The sequence below is a fragment of the Canis lupus genome, unplaced genomic scaffold (assembly GCF_011100685.1).
Source record: "Canis lupus familiaris isolate Mischka breed German Shepherd unplaced genomic scaffold, alternate assembly UU_Cfam_GSD_1.0 chrUn_S2225H2425, whole genome shotgun sequence".
NCBI classification, from domain to species: domain Eukaryota; kingdom Metazoa; phylum Chordata; class Mammalia; order Carnivora; family Canidae; genus Canis; species Canis lupus.
In genome coordinates, this window is record NW_023331110.1 from 9,786 (window position 1) to 25,096 (window position 15,311).

General features: G+C 47.6%; 1 protein-coding gene and 1 long non-coding RNA gene across 2 annotated transcripts; one reads left to right on the forward strand and one right to left on the reverse strand.

Annotated features, from left to right (window-relative positions):
• Positions 1–5,832: 5,832 nt before the first annotated feature.
• On the reverse strand, positions 5,833–6,729 carry LOC119879044 (translation initiation factor IF-2-like). The gene has a single exon (XM_038589521.1). It carries the CDS (start codon positions 6,727–6,729, stop codon positions 5,833–5,835), a length of 897 nt encoding a protein of 298 aa, XP_038445449.1.
• A 32-nt stretch (positions 6,730–6,761) lies between these two features.
• Positions 6,762–13,104, forward strand: LOC119879042. Its single transcript, XR_005387294.1, has 4 exons — positions 6,762–6,894; positions 12,270–12,387; positions 12,488–12,518; positions 13,074–13,104. It is a non-coding gene; the product is annotated as an uncharacterized LOC119879042 (long non-coding RNA).
• Positions 13,105–15,311: the final 2,207 nt, after the last annotated feature.

Consider the following 15,311-nt stretch of genomic DNA (forward strand, 5'->3'; position numbering starts at 1 on the left):
GGGTCTCCAGGATCGCGCCCCGGGCCAAAGGCAGGCGCCAAACCGCTGCGCCACCCAGGGATCCCAAGATTTTATTTATTTATTCATGAGAGACACAAGCAGAGGGTGAAGCAGGCTCCACGCAGGGAGCCCGATGTGGGACTCGATCCTGTGTCTCTAGGATCATGCCCTGAGCCAAAGGCAGGTGGAAAACCACTGAGCCGCTTGGCCTGGCCTTCCTCTACATTTCTGGTTGTATTTGTTAATAAATTTATTTTTTATTGGTGTTCAATTTGCCAACATACAGAATAACACCCAGTGCTCATCCCGTCAAGTGCCCCCCCTCAGTGCCCGTCACCCATTCACCCCCACCCCCCGCCCTCCTCCCCTTCCACCACCCCCTAGTTCATTTCCCCAGAGTTAGGAGTCTTCATGTTCTGCCTCCCTTTCTGATATTTCCTACCCATTTCTTTCTCCTTTCCCTTCTATTCACTTTCAGTATTATTTATATTCCCCAAATGAATGAGACCATATAATGTTTGTCCTTCTCCGATTGACTTATTTCACTCAGCATAATACACTCCAGTTCCATCACTTGAAGCAAACCGTGGGTATTTGTCATTTCTAATGGCTGAGTAATATTCCATTGTATACATAGACCACATCTTCTTTATCCATTCATCTTTCGATGGACACCGAGGCTCCTTCCACAGTTAGGCTATTGTGGACACCGCTGCTAGAAACATCGGGGTGCAGGTGTCCCGGCCTTTCATTGCATCTGTACCCTTGGGGTAAATCCCCAGCAGTGCAATTGCTGGGTCGTAGGGCAAGTCTATTTTTAACTCTTTGAGGAACCTCCACACAGTTTTCCAGAGTGGCTGCACCATTTCACATTCCCACCAACAGTGCAAGAGGGTTCCCTTTTCTCTACATCCTCTCCATCATTTGTGGTTTCTTGTCTTGTTAATTTTCCCCATCGTCACTGGTGTGAGGTGGTATCTCATTGTGGTTTTGATTTGTATTTCCCTGATGGCAAGTGATGCACAGCATTTTCTCATGTGCGTGTTAGCCATGTCTATGTCTTCCTCTGTGAGATTTCTCTTCATGTTTTTTGCCCATTTCATGATTGGATTGTTTGTTTCTTTGGTGTTGAGTTTAATAAGTTCTTTATAGATCTTGGAAATTAGTCCTTCATCTGATACGTCATTTGCAAATATCTTCTCCCATTCTGTAGGTTGTCTTTTAGTTTTGTTGACTGTATCCTTTGCTGTGCAAAAGCTTCTTATCTTGATGAAATCCCAATAGTTCATTTTTTGCTTTTGTTTCTTTTGCCTTTGTGGATGTATCTTGCAAGATGTTACTGTGGCCAAGTTCAAAACGGGTGTTGCCTGTGTTCTCCTCTAGGATTTTGATGGAATCTTGTCTCACATTTAGATCTTTCAACCATTTGGGTTTATCTTTGTGTATGGTGAAAGAGAGTGGTCTAGTTTCATTCTACTGCATATGGATGTCCAATTTTCCCAGCACCATTTATTGAAGAGACTGTCTTTCTTCCAGTGGATAGTCTTTCCTCCTTTGTCGAATAATAGTTGACCATAAAGTTGAGTGTCCACTTCTGGGTTCTCTATTCTGTTCCCCTGATCTATGTGTCTGTTTTTGTGCCAATACCACACTGTCTTGATGACCACAGCTTTGTAGTACAACCTGAAATCTGGCATTGTGATGCCCCCCAGATATGGTTTTCTTTTTTAAAATTCCCCTGGCTTTTCGGGGTCTTTTCTGATTCCACACAAATTGTAAAATAATTTACTCTAACTCTCTGAAGAAAGTCCATGGTATTTTGATAGGGATTGCATTAAACGTGTAAATTGCCCTAGGTAACATTGACATTTTCACAATATTAATTCTGCCAATCCATGAGCATGGAATATTTTTCCATCTCTTTGTGTCTTCCTCAATTTCTTTCGGAAGTGTTCTATAGTTTTTTAGGGTGTTGTTAGGTGTAGATCCTTTACCTCTTGGTGAGGTTTATTCCTAGGTATCTTATGCTTTTGGTTGCAATTGTAAATGGGATGGACTCCTTAATTTCCCTTTCTTCAGTCTCATTGTTAGTGTATAGAAACGTCACTGACATATGGGAATTGATTTTGTATCCTGCCACGCTGCCAAATTGCTGTATGAGTTCTAGCAATCTTGGGGTGGAGGCTTTTGGGGTTTCTATGTAGAGTATCATGTCATCGGTGAAGAGGGAGTGTTTGACTTCTTCTTTGCCAATCTGAATGCCTTTAATATCTTTTTGTTGTCTGATTGCTGAGGCTAGGACTTCCAGTACTATCTTGAATAGCAGTGGTGGGCGCGGTCATCCTGTCTTGGTCCTGATCTTAGGGGAAAGGCTCCCAGTGATTCCCCATTGAGAATTATATTTGCTGTGTGCTTTTCGTAGATGGCTTTTAAGATGTTGAGGAATGTTCCCTCTCTCACAACACTCTGAAGTGTTTTGATCAGGAATGGCCGCTGTGTTTTGTAAAATGCTTTCACTGCATCTAATGAGAGGATCATACGGTTCTTGGCTTTTCTCTTGCTGATATGATAAATCACATTGATTGTTTTATGAGTGTTGTACTAGCCTTGTGTCCCGGGAATAAATCGTACTTGGTCATGGTGAATAATTTTCTTAAGGTACTGCTGGATCCTATTGGCTAGTATCTTGTTGAGAATTTTTGCATCCATGTTCATCAGGGATATTGGTCTGTAATTCTCCTTTTTGGTGGGGTCTTTGTCTGCTTTTGAAATTAAGGTGATGCTGGCCTCATAGAACGAATTTGGATGTACTCCATCTCTTTCTATCTTTCCAATCAGCTTTAGTAGAATAGACATGGTTTCTTCTTTAAACGTTTGATAGAATTCCCCTGGGAAGCCATCTGGCCCTGGACTTTTGTGTCTTGGGTTTTGATGACTGGTTCGATTTCCTCCCTGATTATTGGCCGGTTCATGTTTTCTATTTCTTCCTGTTCCAGTTTTGGTAGTTTGTGGCTTTCCAGAAATATGTCCATTTCTTCTAGATTGCCTAATTTATTGGCATATAGCTGTTCATAATATGTGTTTAAAATCTTTTGTATTTCCTTGGTGTTGGTAGTGATCTCTCCTTTCTCATTCATGATTTCATTAATTTGAGTCTTCTCTCTTTTCTTTTTAAAGGGTGAATAATGGTTTATCTATGTTATTAATTCTTTCAAAGAACCAACTCCTGGTTTTGTTTGATCTGTTCCACAGTTCTTCTGGTCTCGATTTCGTTGAGTTCTGCTCGAATCTTTATTAACTCTCTTCTGCTGGGTGTAGGATCTATTTGCTGTTTTTTTTTTTTTTTCTCTAGGTCCTTTAGGTGTAAGGTTAGCTTTTGTATTTGAGTTCTTTCCAGCTTTTGGATGGCTGCTAGTATTGTGATGTATTTCCCCCTCAGGACTGCTTTTGGTGTATCCCAAAGGTTTTAAATGGTAGTATATTCATTCTCATTAGTTTCCATGAATCTTTTTAATTTCTCCTTAATTTCCTGGTTGACCCTTTCATCTTTTAGCAGGATGGTCCTTAACCTCCACGTGTTTGAAGTCTTTCCAAACTTCTTGTTGTGATTTAGTTCTAATTTCAAGGCATCATGGTCTGAGAATATGCAGGGGACGATCCCAATCTTTGGGTATGCTCAGATCCAATTTGTGACCCAGTATGTGGTCTATTCTGGAGAAAGTTCCATGTGCACTTGAGAAGAATGTATTTTCAGTTGAGTTTTGGATGTAAAGTTCTGTAGATATCTGTGAAATCCATCTGGTCCAGTGTATCATTTAAAGCTCTCGTTTCTTTGGAGATGTTGTGTTTAGGAAACTATCAAGTGTAGAAAGCGCTAGATTGAAGTCACAAAGTATAAGTGTATTATTATCTAAGTATTTCTTCACTTTGGTTATTAATTGATTGATATATTTGGCAGCCTCCACATTCGCGGCATATATATTGAGGATTGTTAAGTCCTCTTGTGGATAGATCCTTTAATTATGATATAGTGTCCCTCTTCATCTCTCACTGCGGTCTTCGGGGTACGTTTTAGTTTATCGGATATAAGGATGGCTACCCCTGCTTTCTTTTGAGGACCATTTGAATGGTAAATGGTTCTCCAACCTTTTATTTTCAGGCTGTAGGTGTCCTTCTGTCTAAAATGAGTCTCTTGTAGACAGCAAATAGACAGGTCCTGCTTTTTTATCCAGTCTGACAGCCTGCACCTTTTGAGGGGTCATTAAGCCCGTTCACGTTCAGAGTTACTATTGAAAGATATGAGTTTAGTGTCATCATGATACTTATTCAGTCCCTGTTTTTGTGGATTGTTCCAGTGGACTTCTTCTTAAAGGGGAATTTTGAGAGTCCCCTTAAAATTTCTTGCAGAGCTGGTTTGGAGGTCACATATTCTTTCAGTTCCTGCCTGTCTTGGAAGCTCTTTCTTTCTCCTTCCATTCTGATTGAGATCCTTGCTGGGATAAAGTATTCTCGGTTTGCATGTGTTTCTCATTTAGGACCCTGACTATATCCTGCAGCCCTTTCTGGCTTGCCAGGTCTCTGTGGAGAGGTCTGCAGTTACTCTAATACTCCTCCCCATAAAAGTCAAGGATTTCTTGTCTCTTGCTGCTTTAAGGATCTTCTCTTTATCTTTGGAATTTGCAAGCTTCACCATTAAATGTCGAGGTGTTTGAACAGTTTTTATTCATTTCAGGGGGTGGAATCTCTCTATTTCCTGGATATGAATGCCTGTTTCCCTTCCCAGATTAGCAAAGTTTTCAGATATGATTTGTTCAAATACATATTCTGGGCCTCTGTCACATTTTGGCGCCCTCTGGAACCCCAATGAAACGTAGGTTTTTCTTCCTCAGGCTGTCATTTATTTCCCTTAATCTATCCTCATGGTCCTTTACTTGTTTGTCTCTTTTTCCTCAGTTTCCCTCTTTGCCATCAACTTGTCTTCTATGTCACTCACTCGTTCTTCTACCTTGTTAACCTCATCATTAGAACTTCTAGTTTGGATTGTGTCTCATTCAATTGATTTTTAATTTCTGCCTGATTAGCTCTAAATTCTGCAGTCATGAAGTCTCTTGAGTCCTTTTTGCTTTTTTCTAGAGCCACCAGTAGCTTTATAATAATGCTTCTGAATTGGCTTTCTGACATTGAATTGTAATCCAGATTTTGTAACTCTATGGGAGAGAGGATGTTTCTGATTCTTTCTTTTGAGGTGAGGTTTTCCTTCTAGTCATTTTGCCCAGTGCAGAGTGCCCAAAAACATGTTGTATTGGGAAAAGGAGAAAAAGAGAGGAGAGAAAGACGGAAAAAAAAGAAAAAAGAAGAAAGAAAAAGGAAGAAAAAGAGAAGAAAAAGAAAAAAAGAAAGGAAAAAAGGGGGTGGGGGAAGCAAACAGAAATAAAAACAACAACAACAACAACAACAACAACAACAAAACAAGGGGAATATCGTCTGATTCTGTATCCTGCAAGTCCCTTGTCTTACCCTGGAACTTTCCAGTGCTGCTTGGTCAATAACTTGTTTTTCCCCTGTCCTTCTCGTGGTCTTCTGGGGGAGGGTCTATTGTGCTGATTTTCAGTTGTTAGCACTTGGGGGAGCTGCTCAACCCCCTGCCTGGTGCAGGGCTCAGTGGGGTTGTTTACCCCGTGAGGCCCCAGTGCGCAGGCGCCAGCGAGGGGCTCCCAGCGTGCACTGGGCTCGAGCGCGGGTCCCCCGGACTGACGGCCAGCCGACACTGCGGTCAGACGGGCCACAAAGCATGTCGCCCTGCGCCTGCTGAACCGCGAGCGCCCGAGGATGTCAGAGCTGAGGAAGGTGCGAGACGCGGGGGCCGAGCTGCCGGGGCGACCGGTCGCGGGCTGCGCGGCGGCCTCGTCCCTCGCGGCGCCTGGGTGCCTCGCCGGCGGTGCTTCCCGGACCCTGCACTCCCGGGGCGTGGGGGCCGCGCGGGCTGTGCCGGAGACGGGCGGGCTGGAGGAGCTGCGGGGCCTGTGGAGGGGGCGGCGTCCGGCTCCCGCGGGGCAGCCGCGAGGGGCCCAGGGGCCCAGGCGGAAGCGGCTCGTGTTTAGGGCAGCGCCAGTGGCGGACAGACGGTCCCTGGACAGCTCGAGAGCCTCCGTCCACGTCGCACGAGGCAGCTAGTGCCGGGTCTGTCCTCCGGATGCGGGGCACCGCCCCGGGGGGGACGCGCGCTACCTTCCTGTCGCCCTGGCACCGGCCGCGCAGCGCGCTGGGACCGTGGGGCTGCGGGCGAGCTGCACTGCTGCAGGCTACCGCCGCCTCCAGCGCCAGGGGAACCCGCGCCACAGGTGGCATCGGGGCGGGGCCTGCGCGCGGCAGGGGCGGGGGGGGGCGGTGGGGCGGAAGGAACCCCGGACGCCATGGCTCGGCGCTGCCTGGGCTCCCCGCGCTTGGCTGGCCCTTCCCCAGGTGCCTCCGCGCGCCGGCCGGCCCCCAGCGCGCCAGGCCTCCGGGGCGCCCCAGTGCGCAGGCGACGGCGGCGGGCTCCGAGCGTGTGCCGGGCTGGAGCGCGGTTGGGGCGCGTGGTGGCGGCGGCAGGCGGCGGCGGCGGGGGAGCGGTGGGGCGGAAGGACACCCCGGACGGCAGGGCGCGGTGCTGCCTGGGCTCCCCGGTGCGGGTGTGGCCCCTCCCCAGGTGCCTCCGCCCTCAGGCCGGCCCCCCAGCGTGCGGGGCATCCGGGTCGAGGAGTGCGCAGGCGCCGGCGGGGGGCTCCCAGCGTGCACTGCGCTCGAGCGCGGTCCCCCGGACTGACGGCCAGCCCTGCGGATGGACGGGCCGTGTGCCCTGTCGCCCTGCGCCTGCTGAACTCCGAGCACCCGAGGATGTCTGCGCTGAGGAAGGTACGGGCCGCGGGCGGGGCGCGGGCAGGGACCCGGAGCTGCAGGGGTGACCGGTCGTGGGCTGCGCGCGGCGGCCTGGTGCCTCGCCGGCGGGTGCTTCCCGGACCCCTGCACTCCCGGGGCGTGGGTGCGGCGCGGACTGTTCCGGGCAGACGGGCGGGCTGGAGGAGCTGCGGGGCCTGAGGAGGGGGCGGCGTCCGGCTCCCGCGGGGCAGCGGCGAGGGCCCAGGGGCCCAGGCGGAAGTGGCTCGTGTTTAGGGCAGCGCGAGCGGCGGACAGACGGTCCCTGGACAGCTCGAGAGCCTCCGTCCACGTCGCCCGAGGCAGCAAGTGCCGGGTCTGTCCTCCGGATGCGGGGCACCGCCTCTGGGGGACGCGCGCTACCTTCCTGTCGCCCTGGCACCGGCCGCGCAGGCGCGCTGGGACCGTGGGGCTGCGGGCGAGCTGCACTTGCTGCAGGCTACCGCCACCTTGAGCGCCAGGGGACCCGCGCCACAGTTGGCATCCGGGGCGGGGCCTGCGCGCCGGCAGGGGCGGGGGGAGCGGTGGGGCGGAAGGATCCCCGGACGCCATGCTCGGCGCTGCCTGGGCTCCCCGCGCTTGCCTGGCCCCTTCCCCAGGTGCCTCCGCGCGCCGGCAGGCCCCCAGCGCGCCAGGCCTCCGGGGCGCCCCGTGCGCAGGCGCCGGAGGCGGGCTCCCGAGCGTGTGACCGGGCTGGAGCGCGGTGGGGCGAGTGGCGCTGGCGGCGGCGGCGGCGGCGGCGGCGGGGGAGCGGTGGGGCGTAAGGACCCCCGGACGACAGGGTGCGGTGCTGCCTGGGCTTCCCGGTGCGGGTGTGTGGCCCATCCCCAGGTGCCTCCGCACTCAGGCCGGCCCCCAGCGTGCGGGGCCTCCGGGTCGAGGATGTGCGCAGGCGCCGGCGGGGGGCTCCCAGCGTTGCACTGCGCTCGAGCGCGGTCCCCCGGGCTGACGGCCAGCCCTGCGGATGGACGGGCCGTTGTGCCCTGTCGCCCTGCGCCTGCTGAACTCCGAGCACCCGAGGATTGTCTGCGCTGAGGAAGGTGCGGGGCGCGGGCAGGGACCCCGAGCTGCAGGGGTGATCGGTCGTGGGCTGCGCGTGGCGGCCTGGTGCCTCGCTGGCGGTGCTTCCGGGACCCTGCACTCCCGCGGCGTGGGTGCGGTGTGGGACTGTTAGGGCAGACGGACGGGCTGGAGGAGCTGCGGGCCCTGAGGAGGGGACGGCGCCTGGGTCCCGCGGGGCAGCGGCGAGGGCCCAGGGGCCCAGGCGGAAGCGGCTTGTGTTTAGGGCAGCGCCAGCGGCGGACAGACGGTCCCTGGACAGCTCGAGAGCCTCCGGCCACGCCGCCCGAGGCAGCTAGTGTCCGGTCCGTCCTCCGACTGCGGGGCACCGCCCCTGGGGGGGACGCGCGCTACCTTCGCTTTGCCCTGGCACCGGCTGCTCAGCGGCGCTGGGACCTTGTTGCGGCTAGCGAGCAGCACGCGCCCCAGGTGGCATTCGGGGCGGGGACTGCCCGCCGTCTGTGGTGTGGCGGAGGCGCGGCGCTTGCCTGGGCTCCCCGCGCTGCCTGGCCCTTCCCAGGTGCCTCCGCGCGCCGGCTGGCCCCAGCGCGCCAGGCCTCCGGGGCGCCCAGTGCGCAGGGCGCCGGCGGGGGGGCTCCGAGCGTGGTGCGGGGCTGGAGCGCGGTTGGGCCGCGTGGCGGTGGCGGCGGCGGGCCCCCCGCGGATTGTCGGCTGGCGGTGCGGATGGACGGACGGGCCACCAAAGCATGTCGCCCTTCGCTGCTGAACTCAGAGCGCTCGAGGATGTCGGCGCTGAGGAAGGTGCGAGCCGCCGGGGCCGCGGGCGGGGCGCGGGCAGGGACCCCGAGTAGCAGGGGCCACGGTCGCGGGCTGCACAGCGGGCGCCCTCCTCCCTCGCCCGGGCTGGGTGCCTCGCTGGCGGGGCCTCCCGGACCACGCGCTGCCGGGGCGGTGGGTGCGGCGCAGACTGCGATGGGCTGGTTTTCATGATCTCCTAGTACTTATCTGTTGCTTTTTAAAATTTTTTCCTTGTTGATGGTTTTGAAAAGCCATAGTTTAAATATCGGGCCGTATAATTAAAAAGAAATCGATTATCTTCAGAAGTTGATTTTTTAGATGTGGTTTCTGTTTTATTTGTAAAAGGTTTTACTTATTGATTTGTGAGAGAGACAGAGAGAGGCAGAGACACAGGCAGAGGGAGAAGCAGGGCTCCCCATAGGAAGCCCAATGTGGGGCTGGATCCTGGGCCAGAATCACGCCCTGAGCCAAAGTTAGACACTCAGCTTCTTAATCACCAGATGTCCCTGTGTTTCCTATTTTAACTTAGATAATAAGGCATATGTCATCAATCTCAAAGTGATTTGCTATTTGGTTACTCCCCCAGACGCCTTTCAGGTTTCATCCAAAGATTAAGAAATTATAGGGATCTTTCACTTTATGTGTTTTATGCGGACGCTTATTCCTCTGCTCCTCTTGGTGGTTCATTCGAGATCCAAACTTTTTGAAGTGGAGTAAAGGTATAGACAGAATTCTAGTAAGGGGCAGTTGCCACTTGAGGAAGTCTTAAGAAATCACTTTATTATTCTTTAAAACTCTTTTTTTTTTAAGATTTTATTCATTCCTAAGAGAGCCACACAGAGACAGAGAGAGAGAGTTAGAGACACAGGCAGAGGGAGAAGCAGGCTCCATGCAGGGAGTCCATCAAGCCCTGGCCCCAAGGCAGTGCTAAACTGCTGAGCCACCCGGGCTGCCCAATTTTTAAAATGTTTTTATCAGGGACGCCTGGGTGGCTCAGTGCTGAAGCGTCAGCCTTCAGCCCAGGGTGTGATCCTGGAGTCCCGGGATCGAGTCCCACTTTGGGGCTGCCTGCATGGAGCCTGCTTCTCTTTCTGCCTATGTCTCTGCCTCTCTCTCTCTCTCTCTCCTCTCTCTCTCTGTCCGTCTCATGAATAAATAAAATCTTTTAAAAATTCATCAATGCCTCTTTTGTGCCAACCACAGGACTACGTGCCTTGTTCCCTTGCATTCTTATAACAATGTTAACCACCACTTCTCCTCTTGCTTTAACTGTACTTTGAGATAACTGTGGATTCATTGTGTTGGAAGACATAATACAGATCCCGTGTACCCTTGACCCTGCTTCCTCCAGTGGTGACATCTCGCATAGTTATGGTAACCACGTGGGGTACATCGTCACTGATGCAGTCCCTTAGGCTTTTTCAGATTTTACCTGTGTTATATGCACACACCTTGTGTATCTGCATACGTATGTATATTTTTTCCTGTCCAGTTTACTATAGGTGTAGATTCCGTTTCTTTTGAAAATATGATGGAAAGAGGCTGAGGTAAGTTATGGGGGGGTAAATGACGTATAGACCTAGTTTGAATCTAGGTCTGTTTGACTCAGAGTTTTGATTTTTCAATAGCAGTAGTGATGGACACTCCTGGGTGGTGCAGTGGGTTTTGTGTCTGACTTTTGGTCTCAGCTCCAGCCATGATCAGGGTCATGATTTGGAGCTTCGTGTCAAGCTCCATGCTGAGCGTGGAGTCTGCTTAAGATTCTGTCTCCCTCTGCCCCTGTCCCCTGCCTCTCTGTAAAATAAATTAATCCTAAAAAAATAATAGTCCTGATGAATAACAGGAATAACAACAATAGCTGAAGCTCACTAAGTTACATATGAAATAGACTATTTACCATATGCCGGGGTGTTCTAATACATTACCTCAGTTATCGCCCCCCCCCAGAACTATACCTCATAAATTATGTTATAGTTGAACTAGTATTATTAATTAAACTAACCATATTTCCAAGGAACAAGGAATTCCTTTTGTTGCTCCTAAATCAATAATAAAATAGCGAAATTCTACCTCCTTTTTACCTAATTTTCAATTTGAACCTCTGACCTTAATCGCTGATCTTGGCAATTGTCATGTTTTTAAAGTTGTGTGTATCTGTGTACGTGTAAAGTGAGACCTGCATTATTATACATCGAATTATGTTGGGACACCTTACAAATAGTTTATGAATCATCAATAAGAGCTAGCTTAGGCATGTGCCAGGTTTTTAAGGGAATAAGTGTAAATCATCAAGAATACTTAAGAATGTAATAGGGAGACATTTTCTTCCCCCTAAAGTAGAATAGATCTTTTTGGCCACATGCAGTCCCAGGAATGTTTGAGTTTAACGGTCTCATGTTACAGATCCAGCTTTCCAAGGCAAAGCGAATACATTGGTGAATGATCACTGATTATCAGAATATGATATACTTTAGGAAGATAATAGATAGACTAATCAGGCAGGCCATATTTATGATTCTTTGCTAGTTACATATCTTGTAAAGCTGTCCCTGTGATGAACAGCAGCACTTCAGAGCAGGAATAACAGCACGCTCCTGTGTCGTAGATCCCAGGAGGTTTCGGTGCTCTTGTAGACAGCAGACAGAAATAAAAGGAAGTTTCTCCTTTTTACCTCGTATAATCCCACTGGAAAGTGAAACGTGTGCTGAGAGTTGATACTGACTTCTTCTAGGTCACCTCCCTGAAGAGGCCCCGGGCATGCACTGTCGTAACAGTTCTTGGACAGGAGTCTGATGGGCCCCAAGGAGGTGGGAGGGTTTCTGCAACAGGCTACTGGTGGAACAGGGTGCTACTGTCTAGCCCCAGGAAGCTTCTAGTGAGGAGGGCCCCGAGGAAACCTGCATCCTTTTCCTTAACTCTTTCAGAGGGTACGGCATACGCCCAGATTGGAGTTAAAGGTAAACTCAGTTCTGTGTAGCTTGTGGTTGTTGCTTTTTGAAAAATGAGCAGCTACAAGAAAGCAACACCACGTATGGCTTAATAGGCCTTAGCTTTTTGGAACTTGAATTTGGATGTAGATAACGCAAATGGTTTTGAAGCTATATATCATTAGGAACTCTTTGGAAACCACAAAACCTTTTTAATGGGCCACTCTATCAATTTTCTGCTCTTCTAAGGAGTTTTTCCTATTCATGACTCCTTTTGATCTTTGGCTAACACTGAGGGCAAATGTAGTGACGATTTAGTTTTCTTCTTCCTCTGATAGCTTGTACACGTTTTCTGCCTCGGGTTGTGTCCACTTGGATGCCTGGAGAATGTTGACAAAGGAAAGGTTAGGCTAGCCTGTTGATGCTACATATTTGGGCTTTAAAAATCAAAAAGGTTCCTTGGCTTCCGCGGAGAAGCATTCTGCTTGATGGCCCAGATTACTGATCCAGTAAAAACGACATGTTCCAGCCATCCTTCACACACACCTTAAGTGAAATTAATGAGATCACTCTATGGTTACGCTTTGTGTTTTATTTTTCACTTTCTAGGTCTGTATGAGCTGTTGGCTGTTGTGCAGGCCGGCTGGGGCCACGTGTGGACAGCCAGGAAGACCTGACCTTCCTCTGGGATATGTTTGGTGAGAAAAGCCTGCATTCACCGGTAAAGGTAAAACCATGCTGATGTCAGATTCTCTTGGTGGGAAAACATATGGAAAAATATTTTGTCATCTCATGCTTTGTTCTGTCCTCCCCTATTCTCTATGCAGAAGTTACTCGTCGAGCACCATTTTCCTTTAGGTTAGTGATTTCTGAATTGTATTTCATGAAACATTTCCTTAATGTGTGACCAAAAGCTATTCCCTTTTTCATTTTCACTTTGATTTCGCTACTCTAGATTTTTGTTTATTATGTGTGAATCTGGATCTCAAAGAAATTCTCTCAACATTTCTTCTTTGTCATATTTGCTCTAGATTATTTTTTTCATATTTGCCGTTTCCTCAATTTAAGAAGTTTCCGTTTATTCTGTGTAAAATGACTTTTTAAATGACTAGCCATTGGACTTTGTCAAGTGCTTTTTATTTATTTATTGTAATGATCATATGATTTGTTTCCTGTCAGTCTCAACATAGGAAAGTTCATTGGTTTTTGACATTTTTTTTTTTTTTTTACTGATTTTGACTGTTCAACTGGCTATCATTGGACTATTATTTGAGATAACCTAATTTGTTCATGATTTGTTCTCCTTTACATATAATCTGCTGGAGTTAGTTGACTCCTAGTTTATTTAGAACTTTAATGTCTCCTTTTATGAGGACTTCAGCCCATAATTTGCTTTCTTATCTCTCTCATCAGATCTTCACAATATCCTGGGTAGCCTTATGTTGTTGAGGTGGAAGTCTCTACTCTTCTGTGGGTAAGTTTATGAAAGACTGAAGTTCGTTTGTCCTTTAGCAGAACTGACTTGTTGGGTTTTTGGGCCTGGATGTTTTCTTTTTGATAAGGATATTGGTAACTATTTTAAAGATGACAAGAACGTTTAGGCTTTCTATTTCTCTTGCATTAGTTTAATGATTCATATTTTCTAAGATTTGGTCCATTTCAACTACATTGTCAAATTTCTGAAAAGGTTGCTATATATTTCACATGTGCAGTTTCTATGCTAATTGTTTTCTTCTTGGTCCTGATATTGGTACTTATTGGCCCTTTCTTCTCTTTCCTCAATATTGCCAGGAGTTTTGGCATTAGTCTTTTTAGATATAAACCTTTGGCCTTATTAATTTTCCTCATTGTATATTAGTTTTATTTCATTGACTTTTTTAAAAAAATTCTTTTTCTTGTTATGAACGTTTGTTCATAAATTTCAACCTTCTTCTTTTCCTAACGTTAGCATTTAAGGCCATTTCTCTCCAGGGTACTGGTTTTCTTAACTTAGAATCATTTTGTAGTTGCTTACTTAGACTTTTCTTGAATTTCAAATAAGGATTTTTTTAATCTATCTTGTTCCTGATTTCTACCTTAATTGCTTTGAGGTCAGAAGAAAACCTAATTTGCATTATTTCAGTCCTTTGAAATGTTGTTTACACTTTACGGCCCAGCTACATATTCAATATCTGTAATGTATCCTGTCTGTGTCTAAAAGAAGGTATATTCTGCAGTCATTAAGTATAGTTTTCTGTATGTGTCTGTAGATCAAGTTTGTAAACCTATTCAAAATATTCTGTGTTTTCACTGATTGTTTTGTTCGTTATTCTCTGTTACCAAGAGAAGTATGGTAAAAAAGTTTCCCATTATGACCATGGTTTTCTTCTTGCAGTTCTGTTCAGTTTTTTTTTTGTGTTTTTTTTTTTAATTTAATTCATTTATCGGGACACGAAGAAGCAGGAGGAGTGACAGCAGAGAGAGAGAGAGAGGGAGGAAGCAGGCTCCCCCCTGGAGCAAGGACCTGATGTGGGCCTTGATTCCAGGACCCTGGAATCTTGTCAGAGTGAAGGCAGGTGCTTAACCGGCTGAGCACCCAGGCTCCCTCTGTTCATTTTTTTGTTGTATATATTTAAATTTGTTATTAAATATAATTTGTTATTTGCTGGTGAATTCCTACACTTTATACTTTTTAATAGAGGTTTATTTTATTTTATTTTTTTTTTAAATTATCTAATTTTATTTTATTTATTTTTTTTTTTAATTTTTTTTTTTTTTTTTTTTTTTATTTATGATAGTCACAGAGAGAGGAGAGAGAGAGCAGAGGACACAGACAGAGGGAGAAGCAGGCCCCATGCACCGGGAGCTGATGTGGGATTCGATCCCGGGTCTCCAGGATCGCGCCCTGGGCCAAAGGCAGGCGCCAAACCGCTGCGCCACCAGGGATCCCAATAGAGTTTATTTTAAAGTAGATATGTTTTTGTTGCCATTTGCAGGATATCTTTTCCTATCCTTTTATTGTCAACTATTCGATATTCCTGCTTTATTACAGCTTTTGTGAATTACAGTTGGAGCTTTCTGAGGTAACAAGTCAGAAGTCTTTACTTTCAGCTAGAATATCTTCACTACAGTTCATTATGACGTATGATCTTTATAATTTAAAATCTGACGTATTTTGTGTTTTCTTGTCCTGATTTTTCTTTGTTTCTTTTGGATTGGTTAGGGTTTTCCCTGCATACAGTTGAGAAGTTAAAACATTCTCTTTCTGTTATTTGAGTGGCTACCTTAGAAATTATGACATGAATCCTTTATTATAAAATCCTATCTTAATCTGTCTATTGTCATCTGGAAAAGATCCAGAAATCTTAGCGCACTTTTGCCCCATATACTTTCCTGCCAACTTCAGTGCTATTGTGTCCTGTATTTTAATTCTCTCTAGAAAACAAACAGAAAACAAAAACCCCTCACAACCTTGAAGACATCCTTATTTTGCTTTACATCAACGTCATTATTCATTTAGTATAACCACCATTTTGTTTGTTCTAGTCCCAATCTTACAGCTCAGCCTTGTCATCCAGGCTGATTTTTCACCTGTTTAATGTAAAAAAGCTTTTTTTTTTCCTGTTTTAGTTTTTTGTGGCTATCAAACTATGTCTTTCAGTGAATCAGTAC

Excerpts from the sequence above, each read along its gene's own strand:
- LOC119879044 (XM_038589521.1), bottom strand. The coding sequence starts at position 6,729 with ATGCCCCGCACGCTGGGGGGCCGGCCTGAGGGCGGAGGCACCTGGGGA.